The sequence below is a fragment of the Sesamum indicum genome, linkage group LG11 (genome assembly GCF_026168435.1).
Source record: "Sesamum indicum cultivar Baizhima isolate 11 linkage group LG11, ASM2616843v1, whole genome shotgun sequence".
In the NCBI taxonomy this organism is placed as follows: Eukaryota; Viridiplantae; Streptophyta; class Magnoliopsida; order Lamiales; family Pedaliaceae; genus Sesamum; species Sesamum indicum.
Genome location: NC_142667.1, coordinates 15,861,881 through 15,887,577, shown reverse-complemented (window position 1 = coordinate 15,887,577; position 25,697 = coordinate 15,861,881). Strand labels below are relative to the sequence as shown.

The following is a 25,697-nucleotide window of genomic DNA, read 5'->3' as shown; positions in this document are numbered from 1 at the left end:
TCCTCGTCTCCTTTTATCTCTTGTCATCGCATAATTAATAATGTGTTAAAGGGTTTTTTTTTAAAAAAAAAAAAAATGGAATTGTGTTTCTTGAAAATAGAAGATAGACTGAAAATACGCTGTGCCATTCGAAAATGGCCAAAACAAATATTATTTTTGAACCTTTTTTCTCCTTCTAAATAAGAGATCCAAAACAATATTTCAAACGAATCGAGCCAAACGTTGATTTGTGAAAACGCCTAACCTCAGGGACGTAGATGCAAATTTCCCAAATTAGTAACGGTTACCTCTCACTGGCCCGAACAATCTTTGGACCCGACGGACAGAACAAATGGCGCTAGTTTTCTCTCTCAACTGTAAAAGCCAGCATAAACCCTTTTCTACCAGAAACCCTAATATCAAACTCAATCACTCACAATGTTCCGTTCAATTCCCGGAGAGTCGCTCTTCTTTCTGCTCTCCCACCGCTGTATTCACAACTCCTCTCTTTCAAGTTCGTTTCTCTTCTATTCCAATTTGTCCCTTGGCTAATCTGTATGTAATTCTTTTCCTTCGTGTCCCTCTTTATACTTCCAGGAAGGGAAGTGGCGACGCCGTTTCTGTGTTTTTAACAATCCAGGAGAGGATTCCGCTCAGAGTGGTGTAGAGGGTGAGTTTATGTATGCATATGTATGTACAAGCCGTTATTAAGTGTTACTGCAGAATTCCAGCGTTCTCAGGCTTTTGGTTATTTTTCAGATGATGAAGGGAATAGTTTAGGCGTCGAAGCGGCGTTGTCGATGCTAAGGTTCTACAAACGTGAGTTTTCTTCTCAACTCATGCTTGAATTCAATATGATATTATTGTGATTGGTTCTTAACTCTAGCTACAAAGCAGAAAAAGTGACAGTCATACATGTATGCATCCGTCGTTTTACTGAATTGACTCGTTTTAGGGTGTTGAAATGTTGGCTGAAACAGGCGAAATCTCACCAGTGTTGCCAAAAAGCTGTCGTTATGTTCCAACTTGTAGTGAGTACTCAATGATTGCTTACAAGAAGTATGGAGTTGTGAAGGGGACGATATTGACTGCTTGGCGTCTCTGTCGCTGTAATCCTCTTGGTAAACTATATACCTCATTCCTTATTCTTTCTTTCTCTTCGGTCCTCTTCCTAGACATGAACATATGTCAACATTCAAGTTACTTTTAGCATTTTTCCCAGAAATTGATGATGAACTAGTTCTTTGTGAGCTGATTGTTAAGTATTACTGGTAATCTATGAATTATATATCTCGTAATTAGTTGGTTTTGCCAATGGTTCTTACTTTTGATGATATCTGTTGCCAGTAGTTCAGATTCTATCACAATCCATTGTAGAAAGAAAGGAACTAATTTGCTATTTAACTTGACAGGAGGCTCTGGTTTTGATCCCCCACGATGGTTTGACGAGACAACTCCACCTGAGCAATGAATTCACTCCAACTGTGATGCTGAGAGAGAGAGAGAGAGAGAGAGAGTTTTATGTATTATACTAAATACAGATGATCTGTTTGCGGAACTTGGAGACTGAGATGGAAACACGGATGCTGTTTCTTTGTCAGACTACTACCACCTGAAAACAGAAATGAAACTTTGCTGAGATAAAGGCACCGTATAAACATCATCATCAACATTGTCCCTTTTATATGTATTCCTAGTTCTCCGTATTTTCACTGCTTAAAGTTTCTGCTCTGCGGCGAAAGAACAGTACTCCAAATATATTCCATTTTAAGTTTGGGCTGAAGAAAGTCTCTCGTTGTATCAACTTCATTAACTGGAGATTAATTGCATTATGACTTTTTGGTTTTATTTTATTTTCCAACAAAGAACAAATCGGATACCTAAAGCAGAAAATGATAGTTAATTACATAATCAGAGAGCAAAGGACTGAAACAGAAACAACTACTATTTTTGCAAAGAACTCAGAATGCTGGAGTCGCCCTTTGATATTTGTTTATCATCATAAGCATGTTAAGAATGTTGATCAACATCTCAAATTCTCAATGGAGGAAAACACTGAAATTCTCAATCTAATCGTCAGAAAGGGGAAAGAAGATGCTACCGTGTCCGTTCACAATGAATGATCAACATCAGCATCCTGTAATCTGCCAAAAACTTTTGATCATCAAAGCCTAAGCCCAAATTAAAAGCAGAATAAAGAAAACTGGAGATTGGTTGCTTAAAATGCTTACCTCAAAGTGTTTGGCAGATGCTGAGAATCGCATACTAAAATGACTAATAGATGACCAATATAACTTCATCAAGTTTCTCAAACAGGTTGCCAACATGACATGGCATAGATGATCCGGCCTTTCCAGCCCAGCAACAGCCACTGACTATCTTCATCAATCACAAAATCTTTGTGGTAGAATGTTTTCACCTTATGTCTCGACATACTCATGACCTCCCTATCAAAAGGGACTTGCGAGAAACCCGCCCTCATATTACGGACTTGCCACTGCTTATATGTTTCAGGCCTTTCAACTCTTTCCCACCCCTCACAAGCTATGACATTCAAAGCATCCCTCCCAAATATATCTCTCTCAATCAGCACTCTTTCTGGTTTCTCCCGAGGCACATTAGTCTCCAACATATCAAATAGTGCTGAGAAGTGAAACAAAACCTCGCGGAACCGGGTAACAAAGAATGGGGCACTGTAAGCCCCATTGACTATTCCATGGATGAAAATAGCTGGATTGATTTTCCTAATAAGGTTAAGAACCATGGTTCTTGCACTATTCTCAGCCATCACCGTCTCATCAAGCAAGTTCTTAGTCCGGTACAAACAGGTGACGGCTACAAATTCGTCTTCCTCAATCTTAAGATCCTCAATTTTTATGGTCTCCCATTTTTGTGCTATAGCTTTGTACTCAAAGGGCATGTTAAACGCTTTGGCATAATGGGCCAACCTACGGCCTGTATCCTCGATTCTTTCTGCTGGTCTGAAGCCAGGTTGAGGAAAGTCTATGCCGGTGATCCTAAGCTTTGGAGGACCGCCTTCTCTTCCAGCAATACGTTGGATAAAAGTGGGCCACTGGAATCCATAATGGATACCGAAATCTATGATGTGGATTCTTGTTGCTTTTTGTGCTTTTATTATTATAGTCTTGTTTGTGGCAAAATTTGAAATCTTCCTGAATGGAGACGATGCAATGAATGTATAGTGAGCTCTCAAGTATTCTTCAGTAGTTGTCCTCTTATTGACAAGGGCTTTATGTATCTGGCTACCAGTACCAGCCAAACGTGCCTCTAGGCCATCAGCAAAGTAATGAGCCATTCTCTGATTCCCATCACCAAGAGGAGATGAATGCTGCCTGATCTGTTTGAGCAGTTCGGCAGCACTCCTTGGATCATCAGCAGCAACAGCCTGAGCACAACTAATCAAAAGGGTTCTCAGATCTATCACTTCTTTTTTCCTTGTATGCTTCTTGCCAAAACCCCTCCTCCCATTAGATCCTTTTAATAGTTCAGTCTGCTGCACGCCTTTGCTCATTGCATTCTTCAAGTCTGCCCTATACGCTGCAAATTTCTTCTCACCCTCCCCCATTGAATGAAGTAATAGCTTATCAAATTCCTCTATGGGCAAATTAGATTCTAGATATGTTGCTGATAACTTGCTACTTCTCTCATCTTCCAGATCTCTCTCCACAGCATGACCATTCTTCTTACCCCGAACTTCAGAAGGTGATCGTTCTGCCCCTCTGTCGGATGCACCTTCAGGATCATGACCTAACAATCCATTAACATCCACATTAACAGACAATTTATACTCACTAGGAAGGAACTTACTTGCTTCTTTGACCCCCTTCTTGAAATTCCATACTGATTGGCTCTCACTGTACATATCACTCATATGAAGAGGACTCACCGGAGAACCAGACAGCCCATCTATTACAAAATTTAAGCTAGTTGTGGAATTGCGGGGATTAACATAGGGGTAATAATCTGGGCTCTCTAGACATCGACTAAGACGATCTGATTCTGGCTGCGGGGAAGGTGGATACTTTTTGCCAATGACCTCATAGAAGGACTTCTCCTTTGCTTGGAGATCCAGAGATTCTTGAAGTATGTGTATCTTTTCCTCCATGTCCTCTTCCATCAGCATTTTATCTATGTATCTAAGAATCCCATCCGAAAAATCACATTCATCTTGATAATACTCCTCAATGTCCACAGAAGAGCTAGATATACTACCATTTGAGAAGGGCTGATTTGGGAGTAGATTATCATTTACCCCTCCAATATAGTGTTCTTGGAAGGAGGAAATATGATTCCTCTGTCCATTGACGAGTCCCTGATCGGGATGAGCAATCCCAGAAAAGGGTCCATAGCCTATTCTTCGATTTGGAAACTCAGCCATGGAAAATTGACTCCCCTGTTGAAGCTCAGATGAGGAATTCAAGAATCCATGAAAATGTGCATCCATTTCAATATTTTAATGTATACCTCCAACTTTACTAGTCAACTAGCTCCCAAGACCTTTTCAGTTCAAATTATCGAATTTAGTAAAGCTAAACAACAACTCCAAGAAAAAGAAGAAAAGTGAACTGAAACAACAAACAGTACACAGCCTTCAACCCTATACAACTCAGAAAATCAGCTGTAAACTCAAATGAGAGAAAAAGGGTGGATCCATTTTAAACTCTATACAGCTGCACCAGAATCCCAGAAATTGCTGGTTTATGATTACACCCAAAACCAGAGTTAACACTGAACAAACCTTAATAAGAAAATGACAATTAGCGTACCTCAGAGAAAGCAAATCCTAGTAGGGATGCAGAGGAAGAAAAAGATAAACATATAAATACGTATTTCAGGACACAAGGAGAGAGCGGAGGAAAAGGAAAGCAGCAGCAGTTGGCGTTGGGTCATACCAACATGTGTGTGTGTGTGTAAACCGAACCTCAAGAAAGTTGGGTCAAATTTCCGCAATTGAGAGAGGTGACCGGGAGCAGCCGGTCATCAATGCCGGTGGTTACCATCCATTATGAGTTGGTGCACCCTTTCTTGGTGCAACCCCAGTCATGTATTGCCATGTGGCTGCTATCTTATAGTTTTTCTAATAATTGAAGCTCCCTTGATTTTGTTGGTGCAACCCCAGTCATGTTAGTGCTTTTAAATAATTATTATGTTGAAAAGTAAAGTGATAGTATCCTAATTACTAATTCATTAGCTCACAACATGAAAGCATTTCATAATCTCCTCAATTATTGTATAGGTAAAAAAATTATGATTTAGTTACCTGAATTAATACCAATCATTCATTTATAAAATTAACTTTTTGTGCTTTATATTTTAGTCACGCGATAATACGTAATAAAAACAATTTTACATTAGTGAAATCTTGATTTTATGGTGTAGTGGTCAACATCAGTATGAAAAGACTTGTATGGTTCAAAAACTTTGTGGAAATTGTTGTTTTCTGTTTTCTTGGCGAGTTGAAAGATAGAGGAAAACGGTTTTTGTTGTTGTCGTTTTCTAGCATTGGCATAATTTGGTAGAGACAAGTTAAGATGAGGTTGTATGGAGTAGTGGGATGAAGTGGCTGTAATTGTATCATCCCTCAGTATCATAAATGGGTTGGGACTATGTATTCCTCGTAGGTTGACTTGTAATGATCTGAGGGTGGGCCTGTCTGCTGATGATAGGTAGGATGCTGGCTAATACACTACTCTTGGGGCGATTCTTTCTCTTGCTTGTTCAAAATAGGCCAAAGTGATGCGCGCCCACACACCTCGCCAACTCACACGGCATTTGAAGAATACATGTTGTTACCTTGTACACCAAAAGTCAATTCTAAGAACCCTAAACCGGCGCATTCAAACGCTTTTATCGAGACCTACGTGAATTTGTATGTATGTAGATTGTAAAGGGTTGGATCAATAAATAGTGATACCATCATGCCATTCATCATGCTTTTGTGTTTATCTACAACAATGGCATCCTCAACTTAGTAATTGGACAGTAAATACGTTGTCAATAAGACTGTTTGTATTCATATTATAGCATGCTGTTTTAGTAACAATTGCTTTTAAAAAAAGAAAAATAATAAAAATTACAATTATACTCTCTAACCTATGATTTATTTATAAAAATCAACTATGCCTTTAGAAAAATTATAATTGTACCAATCAAAACCATGAATATAATTTATACAAATCAATCATGCTTTTTAAAAAGTTGCACATACATTCTCTCAAAACGTCAATATAAATTACACAAACTATCCCTATTTATTTATTTTGCTATTTTGGAGTGATTTTTATAATTACACAAAAGATAAAGATGATTTATGTAAATAGACGATAGATTAGGGGTTGTAAATATAATTATCTAAAAATAAGAAAAAAAAACAATACATAAAAAGTAAGCAAATAATTAGATATAAGTACAAACACAAATCCAAACTGCATAATTATTGAAATTTGAAATCCCAATCTCAGTATTTGGACAATAATTGTTGGAGACTTGAAGTAGGGAATAGGCCCACATCACTAAATAGGTGCAATAACAACTCTCTGCATTGATCCATAAACTTAAGATTCTCATTCATGTTAGCCCAATTCGCAACTCCGGGTATCAAAAACATACTTCCACATCTCAATAATATGATAATGATATTGGTGAGCTAGTAAACTACTTCCACCAGGTGACGTAATTCTAATTATTTGAAATAGTGAGTTGTAAGAAAAGGTCAAGATTACAGACAACTACTCCCATTAGAACAAGTAGATAAAACAAAATGCAGAAATCAGGGGAGGGGTGGGGACACCCGCCATGCACAAATCTGCATCATCCCATCCCAAATTCCAATTATTTGCCCCACCCATAATTAACAACACACATTTTCTCCCTTCTTTCTTTGACCCTTATTTCACTTTTAAAATGAGTTTTGTTTTTACTTTTTTTCCTTAAAAAATATTATATTTTGAAGATTTTGTCGACGTGGACAATGATCAAAAGGAAAGGAGGAATATTGGTCTTGAATTGTTTTTGGGCTTAGCTGGAAAAAGGAAGAGAGAGTAGAAAGGAAAGAAGAAAGGTCCAAGTAAAGAAAGAAGCGTTGGCGTGAGCATTAGGCGTCGGCAGACCAAAAGTGTATTGTGAATGAATAAGAATAATACCATTTCTCTCTTCTTTCCCTTGCTTTCACACAGCCGTTGAGACCGTTGACCTAACCCTCCGCCCTCCCCCGCCGTCCACCCACCCTCGCTTCTATATTCCGCCAACCCTCTTTCAACTTCCCAACCAACTCGGAACCACCAAAAAAGCTCTTTCCTTTTTCTCATCCTGCTATATCTCTTCCCATGGCCACCGTACCCGATACCTTACCAATTCGAGTCCACTCACGCCGGGGCGGCAACATGATCCATCCCGTCTCGCTGGAATCTCCGCCCTCTGCCGCTTCCGCTGCTGCCGAGAGTCCCAACTCCGTTGTTTACAGGGAAGTCAAGCATTTCAAGAAATGGTTTCCCTGGTTGATACCTCTCTTTGTAGTAGCTAACACCGTAATGTTTATCATTACTATGTCTGTGAATAATTGTCCCAAGAATTCTACTTCCTGTGTTGCTCGATTCTTGGGAAGGCTTTCCTTCCAGCCTTTTAAGGAAAATCCTCTTCTCGGGCCTTCTTCTTCTGCGTAAGATCTTTTTCTCTCCCAATTATTTTGCACTTGTGTTTGGTTTTATCTATTTCTGAGGTTGCTACCTTTGGATTATTCTCTTTTGTCGTGAGAATGTCTGATGGATTTTAATAAATTTAAATGACAAGAGTTGTCTAAATAGTGGAATTGTTGGACAGGGAATTAGGTTAGGTGTTGAAAGATTAGTCTTGGAGTTTATTGTAGTTTGCTGCGATGATTTGATGAAATTAATGTATTGAAAAATTTCCTCGGTTTTCAACTCAAACATAGTAACAAGAGAATTCAATATATGGAATTATTGGAGGCATATGCCTTTTACCTGCTCGTATTTTGATCATCTACAGAATCTACCGCTGGAAAGCATGGTCTTTCTGAAAGCTCCAAGTATGTGATCACTCAAATTAGATATTTATGTACATAAATTGACTTACTTGGACATGGAAATAGGAGGTAACCTAAGAGGGTTGCTTCTTTTTCTAAAATTTTCCATGACAATGATCATTTACTGTATGTACCGATGACTAATGTAAATTCACTTTCGTAAAACCTTTCCTCTCCATCTTTAAGAAAGATACTTCCTTGAATTCCCGATGCATGTGAATACATAGTTCTATCTGTTTTATATGTCAGTTGTATGGTATGCTTCTATCTGTGATTGCATGGTTGCATTAATATTACTGCTACGGTATGAAGTACGAAGTTATAATATGACTTCTCATCTAATTTTTTTCGACCACCTGGGTGGTAATCATATATGCATAAAACAGATACGTTCTGGCAATGACACTTAAAACACCATTCCTCCTTTCTTTAGGTTAGAGAAGATGGGTGCTTTAGATGTGGGCAAAGTCGTCCACCAACATGAGGGATGGCGTCTTATCACTTGCATGTGGTTACATGGTGGAGTTTTCCATTTGCTTGCCAACATGTTGAGTCTATTAGTAATCGGCATCCGGCTTGAGCAAGAATTTGGATTTGGTACGTGTAATACTGCCTTGTTTATGCCTTTTGAATATGTCATCCATGTTGTTCTAGATTGGGTTGTTGAAGTCACATCTGGATTGTACTTTAGATGGCAAAATTCTTATTTGTATGTATTGGTGTATATGATGATCGTACTGAGAACAACTAGTTCACTATGCATGATGATATAGAGGACGACAACTGTTATAATCCTTTTACTTGCCGCATTAAGCTAACTTTCCATGACGTAGCCTATAAGTATTTGGAATAACATTTTTAGAAGCTCAAAACCACATTAACTGCTGAGGCAATCCTGATAGATTATGGGGACCTAAACTCTGGCAACTTTGGTAAACTAATCTAGTTTCTATACCTAGGGTATATATCTAAATCCTCACAGGGTTTTACCTGAATATACAGCACTCATACTAAGTCCAACTTTTAAGGTGGGGCTGATAAATTTCCTTTTTACAATATCTTTTCGTTCTTGTGATCTTGAGAATTAGAACCATGAGTTTATTTATTTTTATTTATTAATACCCTGTATGATGCTTTACAGTGCGCATCGGTTTGCTCTATCTCATTTCCGGACTTGGTGGAAGTGTGTTATCTGCTCTTTTCATCCAGTCAAATATATCAGTCGGTGCTTCTGGTGCACTTTTTGGATTATTGGGAGGAATGCTGTCAGAGCTTATAACTAACTGGACAATATATGCTAACAAGGTATCTACCTAGCTGATGTTAATTAAGACCACCTTGAAATAATGAAGTTTGCCGTGGCCTGCATTTTCAGAGTTTGACACGAAATGAATAAATCCTCTTTTTCAGGTAGCAGCATTATTGACCCTTGTGGTAATTATTGCTATCAACCTAGCCGTGGGAATCCTCCCACACGTGGACAACTTTGCTCATATTGGAGGATTTTTGTCAGGGTTTCTTCTGGGTTTTGTGTTTTTGATCCGCCCACAGTTTGGATGGGTTAACCAGAGATATGCTCCAGCTGGATATTCATCAGCATCATCTACCCCTAAATTTAAGGCTTATCAATGCGTACTTTGGGTGCTTTCACTAATCCTTCTCATTGTTGGGTAGGTACATGACAATTACCAGTTTTGTCTTTATTTCATTCTTTCTTTTTAACATTCTAATATTGTTAGTTTATGACCTCCCAAGTTTTTTCCATCAACGGGACAGATTGAAAGTGCAAGCTTAAATAGCCTGCAATACCATTGTGGTCATCATTCCAGAGTTTTACTATGTGAAAAAGATGAGCTTCATTCCAGTTTGGGCTGGGGTCTTTAAATTATGCCATAATGGTCTTGCTGCCACAATTAAACGACACCTAAGCATAGTGACTCCACATTACAAGGCTGATTCATATTCTGTCATCTACCTAGCAATCTCTCTACCTGAACTTTTGTTCAGATTGTTTCTGATAGTCTTTGATTATCATATACCTGTTATCTTTTCTTTGAGTTTGTTGACGGGGAATCTGTGCCACACAGGTTCACCGTTGGATTGGTTTTGCTACTTCGTGGAGAGGATTTAAATGATCACTGCTCGTGGTGCCATTATCTCAGTTGTGTTCCTACTTCAAGGTGGAGCTGCAACACACAACCTATCTCGTGCCAGGTGAAGATAGAATCCTTAAACTACCTTCCTCATTTTGTGCTGTGCTCATATCTCGATTCCAGTGTATCTTTGAAATGTCAATTCTGAGCTTGAATTAGAAGCATGTTAATATACATTTTTGCATGAGGAAATCCAAGTGGAACTTAGTCAAAGATGCTCTTAATAAGATTTTGAATTCAAGTGCTTTATGTCCTATAATAGTAATACTGATACGTGGGTTGTGAATCTCATTAACTTGTATGTCAAACACTTGCAGGCTGAGCAATTAGGGAGCCAATATACTTTAACCTGCTCAAACAGCAGCAAGAGCAAGACATATTCACTACTTAATCCAACTGCAACGCAGATTCAGGGATTATGCGCACAGCTCTGTCGATGAACTCCACCCCACCGTCGTGGTTGAATATAGAAAATATCCAGTTTGTTTTATTCATTACATAGATTGCAATTCTTTGTAAAATATGGCAGTCGCATGAAGTGTAGCTCCCTGATTTCTTTGAACCCACCTCGGGTCATATATATGAGGAATTATTTTTATTATTATTGTTAAATATTATTACGTTGTTTGATGATCTTCAATTGCCTTTTTAAATTTTTTGCTTTCATAATCGAAATAGGAACTTTACAATAATAATTGTCCAGCAGATCTATTGGGCCCTAAATGGGCCTAGTCTTTTTAGTATATAATAGGACCAATAAATACTCAGGTAGCCCAATTCCATATATTGGAGAGTAAATGGGCCAATAGATAAAGCTATTGATGGGCTTAGCCCAATATTAAAGTTCTGGGCCGATTACTGAAAGTCGCCGAAAAGAGGAAAGATAGATAGAACTCAAATATCAACAGACAAACAGGCGTATATCTCTTGCCAGCAGCTCTATCCGATTCCGGGGGACTGACCATTCTAAATTTCTTCCGACTCTTCAGTCCATGAATTTTTCATATTTCTAGGGCTAGAAGTATGGCGGTTCGCGTTGTGAACGGCACCGGAATCTTCCGCTGCTGCGGGGTGTCGCCGCCAGTTACCGCCCTTAGATGCTGCGTACACCAGCACAAGTCTGTTCAATTCCACTCGTCTACTCGCTATTCAATGGCCCGGCGTATTCACTGTCAGCTCGTATCTTTTCGCCATGGAGTCGTCGGAATACGGAGGTACTCAACGCAGAGTCTAGTGGAGGTTTTCGTGGAGGAGCTCGAGTCACTGCGAAAGCGTGGTAGAGTTCGCGCCTCAAACAAGTATGAAATTGTTCATATGCGTATATATGCATTTCCTCTTTCGGCCTTATCTTAATTGCTTCAGTGATGTATCGATTACATTGGCATGATGCCTGGTGCCAACAGATTGAAGCGTTAGAATTGGGATTACGTGGTAAAATTGTTGGAAATAAATGCTGAATAATTATTTGGAATTGTTCACGAAATGATTTATTGGAAGTTAGTTTGAATGGCATAAAATTTGGAACTACTGCAAAACGTGGTGACAGAATGTATAAAAAGCTCTTTTGAATTTTTGTGGCTTTGTGATGGGATTACAGAAACCCCTTCGTATTGCTGAGCTGTATTGTTGTTTCAATCAGGGATTTTGATGCACAAAAGAAATCAGAAGTGAATTGTCTGTTTGGATTGTGAAGTTTTTGTTGTTCTGTATGGTTCTGACGGAATTGGTTAACAAAACCAAGTAGAGACTCGGGCAGTTTTGAGAACCCAATTAGTGAAAATTAAAAATTAATGTCAAAAAGTCTGTGGGGAGTCATCTCCATCAGAACTCAAACAAGCATCCTGCAAGTACTTGAACATTATGGTTTGGACAATCAGAAAGTTTGATGCAGATTCAACGAATAATCTGTCCTAAATGCATTCGTAAACAAATTATAAATTTGTAATTAAAAGAAGTGTCAGTATTACGACCAAGCACCAGTGTAGTAGTATCTTGAAGTTACGTTTGAGGTTTGAGCGTGTATCACATTTGATCTTCTAAAATGGGACTTTTTGCAATAAACTTATGTAGGAAAGCTCACCCATAAGGTTGATGCTATATATGAAAACTTGCTAGAATTCAGATAAAGGTGCCTGAAGGATGTTTTGTAAAGTGGCAGTTATAGGTTATAATGTCAAAGCAATATATATACCATGGTTACATATGAGAATTTTTGCAGATTAGAATTGAAAAGCAGTGAAGAGCTTCTTGAGAATAAGTTGGGAAAGCAGGTATTGGAGAAAGGATTGCTGCTGGAATTCAGGAAAGACCCAGAGAGGGTATTACTAGCAGTTGCACAAAAACCAGATGGGAAGAAGAATTGGATGGTTGCTGATCAGGTTTTAGTAGAAATAATTAATACCGCGTGCGGTATATATGTTGCTAGGTTCTTGCATTTGTCTTTTTTACTTCTAATCCCTCTACGATTCTGGTAAATTGGATCTTCCTATTTGGTTTTGTGTTTATGCAGAATGGTGTGATGACATCTATTAAGCCACAACAAATTACTTTCATTGTTCCTGGTATCAAGAGCTTTGACCACACGGAGATATCAAACTTTGTTCAGAAAGCTCAAGATAATTTGGTCCGTTTTTCTTGCAGTTCTTAGTTGAATGTAGGTTCACTTGAAATCTATGTCATTTTTTAGAAAAGCCTGCATTTTGCTTTCAGGATCCTGCACTGCTTGAGTTTGCATGGATTGAGCTTCTCGAAAAGAATAAGTCAGTAACAGTGGAGGAGCTCGCCGAGGTATTCCTTTTGCACAATATGTTTTACGTATCGTGTTCCTCTGATGACACAAGTTCATTCTAACAGATGATTTTTGGTAGTGCGGAACCTCTTGAGAGCTATTCTGCCCATCTGTTGCTTTCAAAGGATGATATATACTTTACACCTGTGGTCACTAAAGGTTCATATTCTGTTTATGGCCCCAGACCTGCGGTTCAGGTGTGTCACAGCTTTGTCTATGGATGGTTACTAATAAATTGTTCTTTTGGTTCCACTATGTTTATTTCATGCTTCTCTTAATTGGATCTTTTGGGTATTATCATAATTTGTATTTGCTCCATTAACTTTGTTAAAAATCTGACATATAATAAACCGGATTTTCAAGGTTGAAGAACTTACACGAAGGAAGGGTGCCAAAGAGGCTGCAGAGAAGGAACTTGAAGAGTTTGTTAATTTATTGAAATCTGCAAAGAATATGCCTCTGCATGCCAAACCCCCAAAATCTACATGGAGAGCTGTAGAGAAAAATCAGAAGAAAATTGAGTCTCTTCAAGCATATGCAATTGATGATTGTAAAAATGAAGATGAAAAGAAAACAGCTGGGATGGTAACTTGTTTGACATTATCCTTCAGCATATAGTGACATTTACTTGAACATGTGGCTTGAGTTTGAAATAAAAGCAAATGAACTTTTTCGCAGGGGGAGATTTTGTATTATCTCTTATACAAGTTCAATAGCAGTTCAAATGGAAAAACATATATTTTCCAGATAAATGCCATGCTAAAACACCAGTTCTGTTCATTTTTAAATATAAACGGATGTTAGAAGCACGAACCATGAACACCTGCATTACTTCTGGCAGATTCTGAAGGCCATGGGACTTGCTAAAACAGCAGCAGCAGCTGTGAATCTCCTTATCGATATTGGGTATTTCCCTGTGCATGTGAATCTAGATTTATTGAAGTTAAACATTCGTACGGATTATCCGGAAGAGATTCTTGCAGCTGCTGAAAGTCTTTTGTCTGAGTCACCTGATCTGGATGAGGTATGCCTGTTTTATAATCTTAAGCACCAGAAACAGAATGCTCCTTGGACATAATATTTGGAAATGTGAGGTAGTTAATTGAAGTTGATGCCATTCCAGAATCCCACCACAGGCTGGCATTCCCTCTGACTGCCAGTGCGAGCTGCACCAAGATGCTTCTCTTTCCCTCTGTCTTTGTTTGATGCTTCACGTGCATATACATACACAAGCGGAAGCATGATATCTCTCGTATATGCATTATAACCTGGTTTATACATGTCAAAGTACGTAGAAAGTCTAATAATGTTAAGTTCTCTCTTTCTGTATGCATTCAGTATCATGCTTTCTAGTCCATCGGAAGTACCTATTCCATGAAATACATGATTTGTGGAATAGAGAGTAATTTTAGCATTCGATACATTGTCGCTTCAAAAATTGATTGGAGTAAATCATCATCACAGTATATCATGTCCCCATGTGTTTTGGACCATGTTTTCTTCATTCCTATGCATCCTTACGTGAGGAACTGACATTCAGTCAAATGTTAGATCTTGGGTATCCGGCTCCGCTGAGTCTAAAATGTGATTCTTAGACTTCATTCGGAGAAGTAAAGATCATTGCAATTCTGTTAAAGTGTAACTCTAGAACAGTGAATACAAGATTCGTCTAATCTATTTGGCAATGCAAGAAAACACTGTTACACAAGAAAATATTTTTATTGACATTGGCTAAATATTTTTAACTGGCACAAATATCTTAAATTTTCTTTTAACCACAGGATTGAAACATGTGGAAGGACATTTGCAATGCTGTCTTATGCTTATTTCAGCAAGATGTGTTTTCCTTTGTTGTCAGGTCGACAGAAAAGATTTGACTCACCTGAAGGTTTATGCCATTGATGTTGATGAAGCTGATGAGGTACACCCTAACCTCATTCAGGCTATTTCCCATATGATTTGAGATTCATAGGGCAAGTAATTATAGATTATATGCTCGAGAAGGAGTTACTTGCAAATTGCTAATAAGCAGGCATGTGCAGCTTGATGATGCACTGAGTGCAACTAGGCTTCAGGACGGCCGCATAAAAGTCTGGATTCATGTTGCAGATCCGAGTAGATTAGTTAAGCCAGGGAGCATCATAGACAAGTATATCTGATATTCATGCAAGTTCATGTTTCAAAACTGATCTTCTGAGGCATTTTGTAACATAGTTCTTGATTTTAGAGAGGCAATGAAGAGGGGAACCTCTGTGTTTCTACCAACTGTTACTTACCCCATGTTCCCCGAGAAGTTAGCCATGGAAGGCATGAGTTTGAAGCAAGGAGACCGCTGCAAAGCCGTCACAGTTTCTGTTGTGCTGCATTCTGATGGCAGGTAAGTGGATAACTCCTGTAAAGTTGGTTGTAATATATTATAATAGAAGTCCACACCTTTGGAAGTAAAAGTTCAGATTACCGAACCAAACTTCTTTTCTTCTCCCGTCTGATCAGTTTACTGTGTGGTATTACTAGCTCCCCCCTCATTTTACCTGAGTTTAGTTTCCATTAAGTCTACTAATTATATGGGAAGAAAATATTAGCCATACTTATTATGATTGGACAATGTAATAATATTTCGTCGTACCTGTGAAAGTTTATTTCACTATTGGACATGGTTTAGCAGGGACTGTGACGTTACAGCGTCTTTTAGAGATCTGCCACTGATCACCCTGCTTTCCTAAAAGACAAGCAAGGGCTTAAGTTGCAGTAACCTCCTTCTGGAGATAATCTCTCTACCACTCTCTGCACCATGAGCAATATGATCATGTTGGCCTTTTTTGTGCAAAAATCTATCTGCTACCTTAATGGCCGAAAAGATCTTCTGCTTGATTAAAACTTGTCTTACAATTTCTTACAATTAGCCAATAATTTGAATTGTCTGAGTTTATTATTCCTTGTCATCTCATGCCGGAGCAAACTGTGGCTCGGTCTCATCGGGCCAAATTATCTTTCTTTTTAATGGTTACACTGAATAGTACAGTAGACATTTTACATGCATGGCATGAGTAAATCTTGAAAATAGACTTATTGCTTGATTTTTTTATAGCATTGCAGAATACTCAGTTGAAAACTCTATCATCAAACCGACATATATGCTAACCTATGAGAGTGCGACAGAACTTCTCCATCTGAACCTGGAAGAGGAGGCTGAATTGAGACTTCTCTCCGAGGCTGCTAGACTCCGATTGCAATGGCGTCGAGGACAGGTCGATATTATGTTTCATTGAGGTTGATTTAGCCTTTTGCATTTAAGTCAATAGTGTCACCTTGTTGGTTCCTTCTTCATCTCTTATGTATAACTGGTGACAAAAAACATGTTTCATTTCTTCACAGCCATTTGTCTGAGAATTGTCACATGAGAAGATAAAAGGGTTTAAAGTTTAATAGTCTCTCCAAGTTCATTTACGGTTGGCTGTTGACCATATGAGGGGAGCTGGAGAAAGTTATCTGGCCTTGAATTGTGAAACCTTTGATAGGCTCATTAGAAGGCAATCCAAGTTTCTAGCTGCTTGATTGACTTCAGTGGCATATATTGGTCCTGCTCTTTTACTTCTCTTTTGTTAGCCATCCTAGTTGGTTATGGTGTTTGATTACGCATTTTTTTTTTAATTACTGCAGTTCATGTTATGCCATGTGTATTTTTTTTAAGACAAGGTCCATCTGAAACTTGAGTAAATGCAAATTTAATGCAACACTTATCCATGTTTCTTTATGTTTTCTGATGCCTCCATTAGAATTGTGAGGCCGATCTAATGATTCCCCATCTACTATGGGAAGCTGGGAGTGTCCATTAATTCCTCATACTTTTGGTTTTCTCTCAGGATTATGCAATTGGCTTACTGTAAAAACAAACTATTTGGCATCTTACAAATAAAGCTGTGATTGCCTTCTATGTTGTATTGCTCTACATTTCCATTATCCCATCTGCAGCTCTTTGTATATGATCTGCAATTCCTTGTGTAGGGAGCAATAGACACATCTACATTAGATACCAGAATCAAAGTGACTAACCCAGATGATCCAGAGCCCTTGATCAGGCTGTATGTGGAAAATCAGGCAGAGCCTGCAATGCGACTTGTATCTGAGATGATGATACTTTGTGGCGAAGTTATAGCAACTTTTGGTTCTCATAACAACATTGCTCTACCTTATCGGGGGCAGCCTCAGTCAAATATTGATACGTCTGCTTTTGACCATCTTCCTGAAGGCCCTGTGAGGAGTTCTGCTATAGTTAGAATCATGCGTGCTGCTGAAATGGATTTCAGGAAGCCTACGCGCCATGGAGTTTTAGGACTTCCTGGATATGTTCAGTTCACATCTCCTATTCGCAGATATATGGATCTCCTGGCTCACTATCAGGTATTTATGGTTGTTTAGACATGAAAATGATTTTGCATGCCCTACCCTAGCTTTAACCTAGTCTATAGATTTGGCAAAATTGATTGGCTCTTGTGGCCTGAAAGCTCAAGTGATTGTCCCCTCGCCAAGTCTTTGCATAGACAAGGACTCAAGCTTCCCTTGCTTTGGTATTTTGGAAATTATCATCCCATCCATTCTTTGTGGGCAACCGAGTTAGAAAGCCTTTCAATAATATAAAATATTCCCATTTACGGTTAACCTCTTAGGAGATACCTGTCATTTGTCCCTATATGCAGTTTGAAGATTGTAACTTTCATCATTTAAAAAGTAAATACTTGCTAATATAAGATTTACTGTCACTGATCTACTAAAAAATAAACATTTAATAACATTGCTTGAGAAATTGCCATGCTAATTATTTCCGATATGTAGGTGAAAGCATTCCTCAGGGGGGATTCTCCTCCTTTCTCAGCAGGACAATTGGAAGGGATGGCTTCAGTGGTGAACATGAATATTAGGGTAGTAAGGAGGCTCAGCTCCAGCAGTCTCCGGTATTGGATAATAGAATACTTGCGGCGGCAACCAAAAGGAAAAAGGTTTTCTGCTTTGGTCCTCCGATTCATCAAAGATAGAGTTGCAGCAATACTCTTGATAGAGGTAATGACAATAGTTGCTTCAGATTTTACCAGTGGCAAGTAATTATAAGATGGTTAATTTTACTTTACACCTTTAAAGCCAAAACGTGGTGCTTTCTTTGTCATGTCAACACCATAACGTGTGTGTTCCTTGGCTAGGTTGGATTACAAGCTTCTGCCTGGGTATCTGTTGGTGTACAGGTGGGCGACGAAGTAAAAGTTCAGGTGGAAGAAGCACATCCGCGTGATGATGTTCTTTCTTTCAAAGAGGTTCCAGGAATATAAGGACTTTATTCTGGTGAAGTTCAATGCAGTGATGAAATTTAAGTAGGTCCTTTGAAGGGAATATGCAGAAATTGATCTCTTTCTCAAGAACGATGTGGCATTTGCTTTAATGCAGTCGTTGGTATTATTATTTAACAGAAAATAGCATCGACTGACACTGAAGACTGAGGTAGCTCCTCTTCTCACATAAAATGCTGATGGAGTTGGCCAGTCAAACTTGAGGTTAGGTAATTTAGAGATTGTCGTACCTGAAGAACTAGGTGCTGTATAATGTGCATACTCGTATGTTAGGCAACGAGCAAGCTGCTGGATTGTTAAATCACATCGACGAGGAAGGCTACTGCTCAGGCAACGGTATCATGTGATTCTTTTGGTGTCAGGGACAAGGGTTCAGGAAAGTCTTTATAGAAGAGGGCACTCATCCTTCCCTCCTTTGTATCCTGTATATACATAATTTTGAATGTAATACTTTTTGTATCTGAATATAGCGGTATCAATGCCTCGAGGAAAATTGAAAGATAAAAATGTGTGCAATCCTCTTCTTTTGTCTCCTGCCCTCTTCCCTTCGGAGATACATTTAGATTTCTTGTAGACGACTTCTCCTGGCACGATTGGACTTAATTGTGTTGCGTGATTGGGTGGCACCACAGTTTAAAATCAACAGGAGATGGTCATCTGTTGGGTCATAATATACCGCAGAAGGGGGCGATACAGGTGTGTAACTTATGAACAAGGTATCATCTCTCTACCTTCTCATTGGAAAGGTAGAGAGACTAGTTATTTGCATTGATCTGCTGAATAGATTAAATTCTGGGTCCAGATGCGGCTGCATAGCATATGCACGTCGGCTGGTCCATCTGCAGTAAATGTAGTGTGGTTTTCAGATATGTAGGCAAATTGTTAATATATGCCGGTAGAGGTAGGCTAAAAGGCATGTGCAGAATAACTTAAATCTTACATTATAATAAATGTTTGATAAAAGAAACAAGAGAAATATACACAAGAATGTGTGAAAAGAAAAATTGCGAGATTTTGAGAAAGAAACGATGGAGAAAAGAATTGCAAGATAGATTAAAAACACTGATTCATTTTCCACCAGTAAATGATAAGAATGCAGACACCACACATCCATCAAGAAGAATTAAACTTGCGGGTATACATAAAAATAAGACAAAATTGAAATTGAGTTTGGCAAAGGGCAAAAAATAATTTCAAGTGGGTAAAATGTGATATTGCCATAGCAGCAGTGCAGGTTGCGAATGCATAAATGTATGTGAATGTTAACCCACACCTTATCTCATGGGCCCTCCATCAACAACCAAAAACTGAGAGCTTCTGCTACGCTGGCAACAGCACATGCTCCCCTGACACCAGAATCTGGCAATTCGGTGCGCAGTCATATTTGTTTCAAATCAGTTCTCCCACATTTTCCCATTTTAGACCAAAGAGGAAAAAACCCACACGCCACCTCTCACCCTCACCGCCACTAAACTATTCTCCGCAGCGCCATTACCATTTATTTCTACACGGTTTCACGCTACTCGAAGAACACCATTTTTAATACTATATAATTATCAACCCCCCCTTCATCCATTCTAAATATTTCCCAACTCCATTTTAACACTATGCACTCTCTACGTATAATCCTGTTGATTATTTACATGAGCTTTATAAAAGTTGTCTTGTTTCTCCCCTAGTATGTAAAAGAGAAGTCGCATTTTAACTGTTCCAAAAAAGGGGGGATAAAAGAGAAAAGACAAGTCGCATTTGCATCCATGTGATTGATTGTGAAGACGTATTTATGCATTAGCAAAAAGAGGGAGATGGCCCAAATCAAAATGCGTATGGATGGATGATAAGTCTCATTCTGCTTTCTTGTCCAAAATCTACAATGTCCCTCTTTACCTATACATGCAATCCTCTGTTTTTGTATGTGTATGAATATGCATGATTTATCACCTTCACATCAATACTCTCTATATATATTTATTCTTTATCTTTCAATTTTATTCAATTAAATTGCTCTCAAGGATACTGTATTCAAATACTACAGTACCAAGTATCTAAAATGCATTAATTAGGAGCACAAGCTTTGAAAATTAAAGAAAATATTGTCTAAGAAAGTCAACTTGGAGGAAAGCATAAAATATTAGCAAATTTCTTAATTTTTATGATTATTATTATAGAAGGTTTAATTGATGACCGACCAAGCAAAGTTGTGGGAAAAATTAAGAAATGTTGTAATTAGTAGGAAGCATTAATTCCTTGGGTTGCTAATGAGAAGTGGTACGGAAACATTTGGAATCCAAAGTACAGTCCTTTTGCTTAAAATAACCAATTCTGTGTTTATATATATTAATTATGCTAATTGACTTTTGCTTAAAATAACCCATTCTGTGTTTATATATATTAATCATTCATGCCCTCTCTCAATTATTAATATTTAATGTATATATATATATATATATATATATCACGTCAACTAATGCATGTAGAAGATGTTAATTAATGATGATTGTAATTTCTAATTAATGAATTGCTGATCCATATTCTTTTTATAATTAAATGAAATTATATATTTAAAAGTATATCTGACGTGTTTGTCAGAAATATATATTAATAAGATGAGTAATTACACTATAATCTGACGAAGTCGCATATTTGCATGTGAGTTGAGATCCCTAAAATCGTATACCCAAAAAGTCAATCCCCAATTGCGTCCAAATCAACTCTCTTCCCCCACTAATCATTCATTTCATTAAATAAAAATGCTATACCTTAATCATCATCATTATTATTATTATTAAATTACTTAAGTGTATCTTCTACTTTAGATGTAATCTTCTACAACTACGTTATTAAATAATTTAATTTATTTTTCAATTGGAAACAACAAATTAAGTGGCAGTACTCATTCGAAATCGAGTACGGTCATGACCTATCATAATTGTGGGTGAGAGAAATCGAAACAGTTTCACGTGTGTGAATTAGGGGTTGGAGCGATATTGGTGCCAACATCACATGTATTCCCAACCCTAATGCCCTAATCTTAATCACCAACCAACCCTAACGCTTAGTTTAAATTGGTCTGCGATCTACGTACATAATTATTCCCATTTAATCAAAATTAGCAATGAATGAACTTATTTGAAAAATCGAGCCTATCAAACTTAAATAAAAATAAAATATACCTATCTTAAAATAATTTTATAATTGTATATATATAAATGATTTAAAATAAAAAATATAATCCGCTTATATACTGATAAAGTATTTGGGAAGTGAATGGGCAATTGAGTAATAGTGGGTTGAGGCGTCAATGATTGATTATAATTAAATCAAAAAATACCATTTACGTTTAATACAAGATATGTAGCATTAAACTCATCATGCATGTGCTCAATTTAATTGTCTACTTTTCTGATTTCCGACGCTAAACTCAAGATTCTTATATATATTATTTTATTATATTAATCAAAATATGTAAGTTTTATTGTCATTTCCAACTTGAAAACCACTTGTTACATACTTTGAGACATCCAAGCACATAAAATAAACGTCAAAGAATTAATATGTCGAAATATTATTAGTATGAAATGGATAGATTTGAAACAACTCGAGTATTTTTATGTAAATTTGTATGAAAATCAGGTCAAGATATACTACTATAGGTAGTTGGTGGAAACAAAATAATTAAAACCAACAATATATAAAGGATTGAAATTAGGTAGCTGTAGAATCAAATAATTATGAGGATGGACAAATCATTAAATTATCCCCTAAAATTAGAGTAACATTTTTTATCGAATCCTTATTTTTGTGGTTTATATGATTGAAATTATAAGTAAATAAGGTGAATATACAGTGTATTCAATTTTTTTTTTTTTTGGTGGAATTTGGAAAATCTTGTTAAATTGTTTTTTTTTTTCGAATTTTTTCCATTGATTTTGGTTCTTGCATTTAACATGATGGTTTAAATGCCCTCAATTGTCAGCTATTATCGTTGGGACAACTTGGCCAACCCAGAACTTTATATCCCTTTTTGCATTTGAATTTCATTTATTTTTTTTTTGAAAAAATGGGTCCAGTTGTTCTTAATTGTATTTAATTCTTGAGTTGTATTATTATTATTATTTTATTATTAGAATTTTTGGTATGGCGGAAGGGAAAGGAACCACCAATGTTGCATACCCTCTTAATCAAATAATTGTATTTTATTTCTTTGAAATAAATATCTTATTTTATGCAAGACCGTTTTAGTTAAAAGAAAAAAAATATTAAAAGTAGAGGCATTTAATAAAAACTAGAATATTGATAAACCCTAAATACTTATCATAATGTTTGGATTCGTTTTCTGAGTGTTTTGTTATATTTTATGGAAATAGAGATAGAAAAAAAAATAAGTGTGTGTTAGAGATAATATGTATATTTGAATTTATTTTTGAAGATAATTTAAATAAGTATTATATGTTTAATATTGTGTTTGAGGAGACAAAAATAATTTCGTATCATATTCATATCTACTGTGATGTGAGAGAGAGTGAAGGGTAAAAAGGTACATTAACGAGGGGAGGGAAATAGGCACTTGACCCTGCCCCTTTGTCCCACTCCCCTAGTAGCCCGCCCTTCCCCTCCATAAGTACCCCCCCACCTCCCTTCCGCTTTCCATTCGCCCCCAAAATCCCAACGACCCTTCATTTTCTCTCTCTAGAAACACTCCCTCTCTCTGCTGCGTCTTTCCCTCTCCATAGAGCTCCACAGCTCTACAAATCTAAATCCACAGTCGAGAGAGTTGGAAGAACAAAATGCTCGCTGCAATGAAGTTGCTCCTCTGCATTTCCAGCATCCTCTGCTTCCTGACTTGCTCCGACGCCAGAATCCCCGGGGTATATTCCGGTGGCCCCTGGCAAAGTGCTCACGCCACCTTCTATGGCGGCAGCGACGCCTCGGGAACCATGGGTAAACACTCATTCCCCTTGTTTTTTCAACGTACTTACTAGAAAAAACGTACGTTTTGCTAAAACTTCCATTTTCTCCTGTGTTTCTCTCTAGGTGGTGCTTGTGGGTACGGAAATTTGTACAGCCAAGGCTACGGCGTGAACACAGCAGCACTAAGCACGGCGCTGTTCAACAATGGACTGAGCTGTGGTGCCTGTTTCGAAATCAAGTGCGACGCGGCGCAGGACCCCAAGTGGTGCAACCCCGGCAGCCCGTCCATTTTGGTGACGGCCACTAATTTCTGCCCGCCGAACTACGCGCTGCCCAATGACAACGGCGGATGGTGCAATCCCCCCAGAGAACATTTTGATCTGGCCATGCCCATGTTCCTCAAGATTGCACAGTACAGCGCCGGCATCGTCCCCGTTAACTTCCGCAGGTAAGCTCTCCATATTGCCCGCATATTGAGCTGCTCAAATGCTTTGTCTTAAGGTTAATTTCAATTTTTGAGGGTAGTTTTGTCTTTGCTGGTTGTCAATCTTTTGTGGTGGTTGCCCGAATCTGGCGAAGTTTTGTGTCCTTTAACTGACAGAATCCATGCTATCCGCTTTATTCGGTTGGTAATGCTATTCTGAATTTCCCACTATGGTTGTCAGAGCGCCTCATCTCACATACCGTGGGCATTCTTGTCCTTTAACCTAACTTATATTGGCTTGACTAATATGCCCCCCCATACTTTTTCCTTTTAATTAATATTACAACTTAAGTTAAGTAGGCCCACTTGCTGCACGATGCATAGAGTGCCCTCCTTCGCTCTTTATTATATACACTACATTAATTAAAAAGGGTAATTATGTGGTCCCTTGAGGTGTATCTATGAGGAGGGCATTAATGTAATTGAACGCCTGGGTAATAGTTGCCGGGGTAATATGGAATGGCGTGCTTCGAATTCAGAGAAACCCTGAGCCCGTCCCACGGTATCCCACGCGCTGCCTGGGGCCCACACACACCTACGTTAAAAGCCGCGCCTAAAAATGGTCCATGCCACCGGAATTACCGGTCCACTTAGGGTCTCTTACGGCACATATCTTTGATGGGTTTCTTTTAATTTGCTTGTGTTTGTCTTGGATTTCACAGGATACCGTGCAGAAAACAAGGTGGGATCAGATTCACAATCAACGGTTTCCGTTACTTCAACTTGGTCCTGGTCACCAACGTGGGGGGTGCAGGGGACATCGTGCGCCTGAGCATCAAGGGTGCGAACACCCAGTGGCTGCCCATGAGCCGCAACTGGGGGCAGAATTGGCAATCCAACGCTGATATAGTGGGGCAGGCCCTGTCATTTAGGGTGACAGCCAGCGACGGTCGCAAATCAACTTCCATGAACGTGGCACCCGCTAATTGGCAGTTTGGGCAGACCTTCGTGGGCAAAAATTTCAGGGTCTAAAACCCACGTCCCGCCTTCAAATCTTCTCTTTTTTCCCGGGAAGAAATTTGAAGATAGAAAGTAGTACAACAAGGGTTTAAAAAAGCAAAAACATATAGTGGGAGGGAGTAGAAATTTACTTTTACTATATAGGGTTAGAAAAAAGTGTGCAAGTGTGTCTTTTTTACCACTTTGAAAATGGGTTTGCTGCTTTTTACCTTTTTAGTTGTGTTGGTAAAAAGTTGAAAGAAAAAAGGAAAAAGGGGGCATCGTAGGAGGCTGAAGAGGCTGCAGGAAAAAGTTAAAAGGAAATGTAGCCCGCAGCTTCGAACTATCTATAGTGTAATGGATACTCCTCACTACCTAATAATATATATATATATATGTATTGATGAAAATGTTTGAGTTTGCCTCTTTTATGTGTTGGTGCAATTTGAATTGATGGAAATGGTGTAATTGACCAATCATCCAAAGAAAAGAGCTAATTCCTAATTCCTAATTCCTTGTGTTTTTAGTTTGACAAGAATGGTAAAAGTGGAGAGAGATGGGCAATGCTATTAATTCAGATATGGATTTTGTGATTGATTGATTCATTGATTCTGGTTTGGGCAAGATAACAAAACATTTCTCCTCACAACAATCTTCATTCTATTTCTATCTTAAACAATCCAAACACTACAATGCACCAAAACACTTCACTTTCCCATTTGCTTCTCCACTTTCCAACTTTCTATTCTGCCCTTTTTTTTTAAAAAACAAAAAATTATAAGATTTAGAATCCAGAAATAAGAAATAAGAGTCGGCTGATTTGATTGCGGTGGTATAAAATAGTGGATCCGGGTCAGAGAAATTGTGGACATGCAGAAATTCATGTGCTGCTCTGCTGCCAATGTCTTTCACTAATTCTTCTCTACTTTTTCTGTTTTTATTGCCATAACTTTGTTCTTGTCCCATTCAATATGTATGTATGTATGTATGTATGTATGTATCTACCCTTGTTTTTCCTTTCACTTTCACCCACCCATCATTA

At 38.1% G+C, this 25,697-nt stretch overlaps 5 protein-coding genes across 8 annotated transcripts; 4 read left to right on the top strand and 1 right to left on the bottom strand.

The window, feature by feature from the left end:
• The first annotated feature begins 202 nt into the window (after window positions 1–202).
• On the top strand, window positions 203–1,663 carry LOC105174455 (membrane protein insertion efficiency factor). 2 transcript variants are annotated; one of them, XM_020697922.2, is made up of 5 exons: window positions 203–493; window positions 577–649; window positions 739–798; window positions 960–1,100; window positions 1,392–1,663. In XM_020697922.2, the coding sequence occupies exons 1-5, from the start codon at window positions 332–334 to the stop codon at window positions 1,448–1,450; spliced, it is 495 nt and encodes a 164-aa protein (XP_020553581.1). In that variant the 5' UTR covers window positions 203–331; the 3' UTR covers window positions 1,451–1,663. The 2 variants fall into 2 exon arrangements, with proteins under 2 accessions (XP_020553581.1, XP_011094869.1); XM_011096567.3 differs by having other exon boundaries at window positions 210–469.
• Window positions 1,448–4,920, bottom strand: LOC105174457 (scarecrow-like protein 9). Of its 3 annotated transcripts, none has more exons than XM_088875513.1 (3): window positions 2,211–4,920; window positions 2,081–2,123; window positions 1,448–1,591 (listed from the first exon to the last, which is right to left on the bottom strand). In XM_088875513.1, the coding sequence occupies exon 1, from the start codon at window positions 4,442–4,444 to the stop codon at window positions 2,288–2,290; it is 2,157 nt and encodes a 718-aa protein (XP_088731639.1). In that variant the 5' UTR covers window positions 4,445–4,920; the 3' UTR covers window positions 1,448–1,591; window positions 2,081–2,123; window positions 2,211–2,287. The 3 variants fall into 3 exon arrangements, with proteins under 3 accessions (XP_088731639.1, XP_020553580.2, XP_088731638.1); XM_020697921.2 differs by lacking the exon at window positions 1,448–1,591 and having other exon boundaries at window positions 1,845–2,123; window positions 2,211–4,393; window positions 4,767–4,914; XM_088875512.1 differs by lacking the exon at window positions 1,448–1,591 and having other exon boundaries at window positions 1,845–2,123.
• Window positions 4,921–7,026: 2,106 nt separating this feature from the next.
• LOC105174454 (RHOMBOID-like protein 1) lies at window positions 7,027–10,829 on the top strand. Its single transcript, XM_011096566.3, has 6 exons — window positions 7,027–7,657; window positions 8,475–8,638; window positions 9,183–9,346; window positions 9,452–9,711; window positions 10,129–10,255; window positions 10,512–10,829. The coding sequence occupies exons 1-6, from the start codon at window positions 7,326–7,328 to the stop codon at window positions 10,632–10,634; spliced, it is 1,170 nt and encodes a 389-aa protein (XP_011094868.1). The 5' UTR covers window positions 7,027–7,325; the 3' UTR covers window positions 10,635–10,829.
• A 266-nt stretch (window positions 10,830–11,095) lies between these two features.
• Window positions 11,096–18,828, top strand: EMB2730 (Ribonuclease II/R family protein). Its single transcript, XM_011096565.3, has 14 exons — window positions 11,096–11,492; window positions 12,413–12,572; window positions 12,704–12,817; window positions 12,904–12,981; window positions 13,048–13,179; window positions 13,346–13,567; window positions 13,824–14,006; window positions 14,841–14,903; window positions 15,025–15,131; window positions 15,210–15,359; window positions 16,071–16,230; window positions 16,988–17,383; window positions 17,816–18,040; window positions 18,178–18,828. The coding sequence occupies exons 1-14, from the start codon at window positions 11,218–11,220 to the stop codon at window positions 18,301–18,303; spliced, it is 2,391 nt and encodes a 796-aa protein (XP_011094867.1). The 5' UTR covers window positions 11,096–11,217; the 3' UTR covers window positions 18,304–18,828.
• Window positions 18,829–22,949: 4,121 nt separating this feature from the next.
• On the top strand, window positions 22,950–25,065 carry LOC105174452 (expansin-A6). The gene is made up of 3 exons (XM_011096564.3): window positions 22,950–23,262; window positions 23,356–23,680; window positions 24,379–25,065. The coding sequence occupies exons 1-3, from the start codon at window positions 23,109–23,111 to the stop codon at window positions 24,686–24,688; spliced, it is 789 nt and encodes a 262-aa protein (XP_011094866.1). The 5' UTR covers window positions 22,950–23,108; the 3' UTR covers window positions 24,689–25,065.
• The last annotated feature ends 632 nt before the right edge of the window (window positions 25,066–25,697 follow it).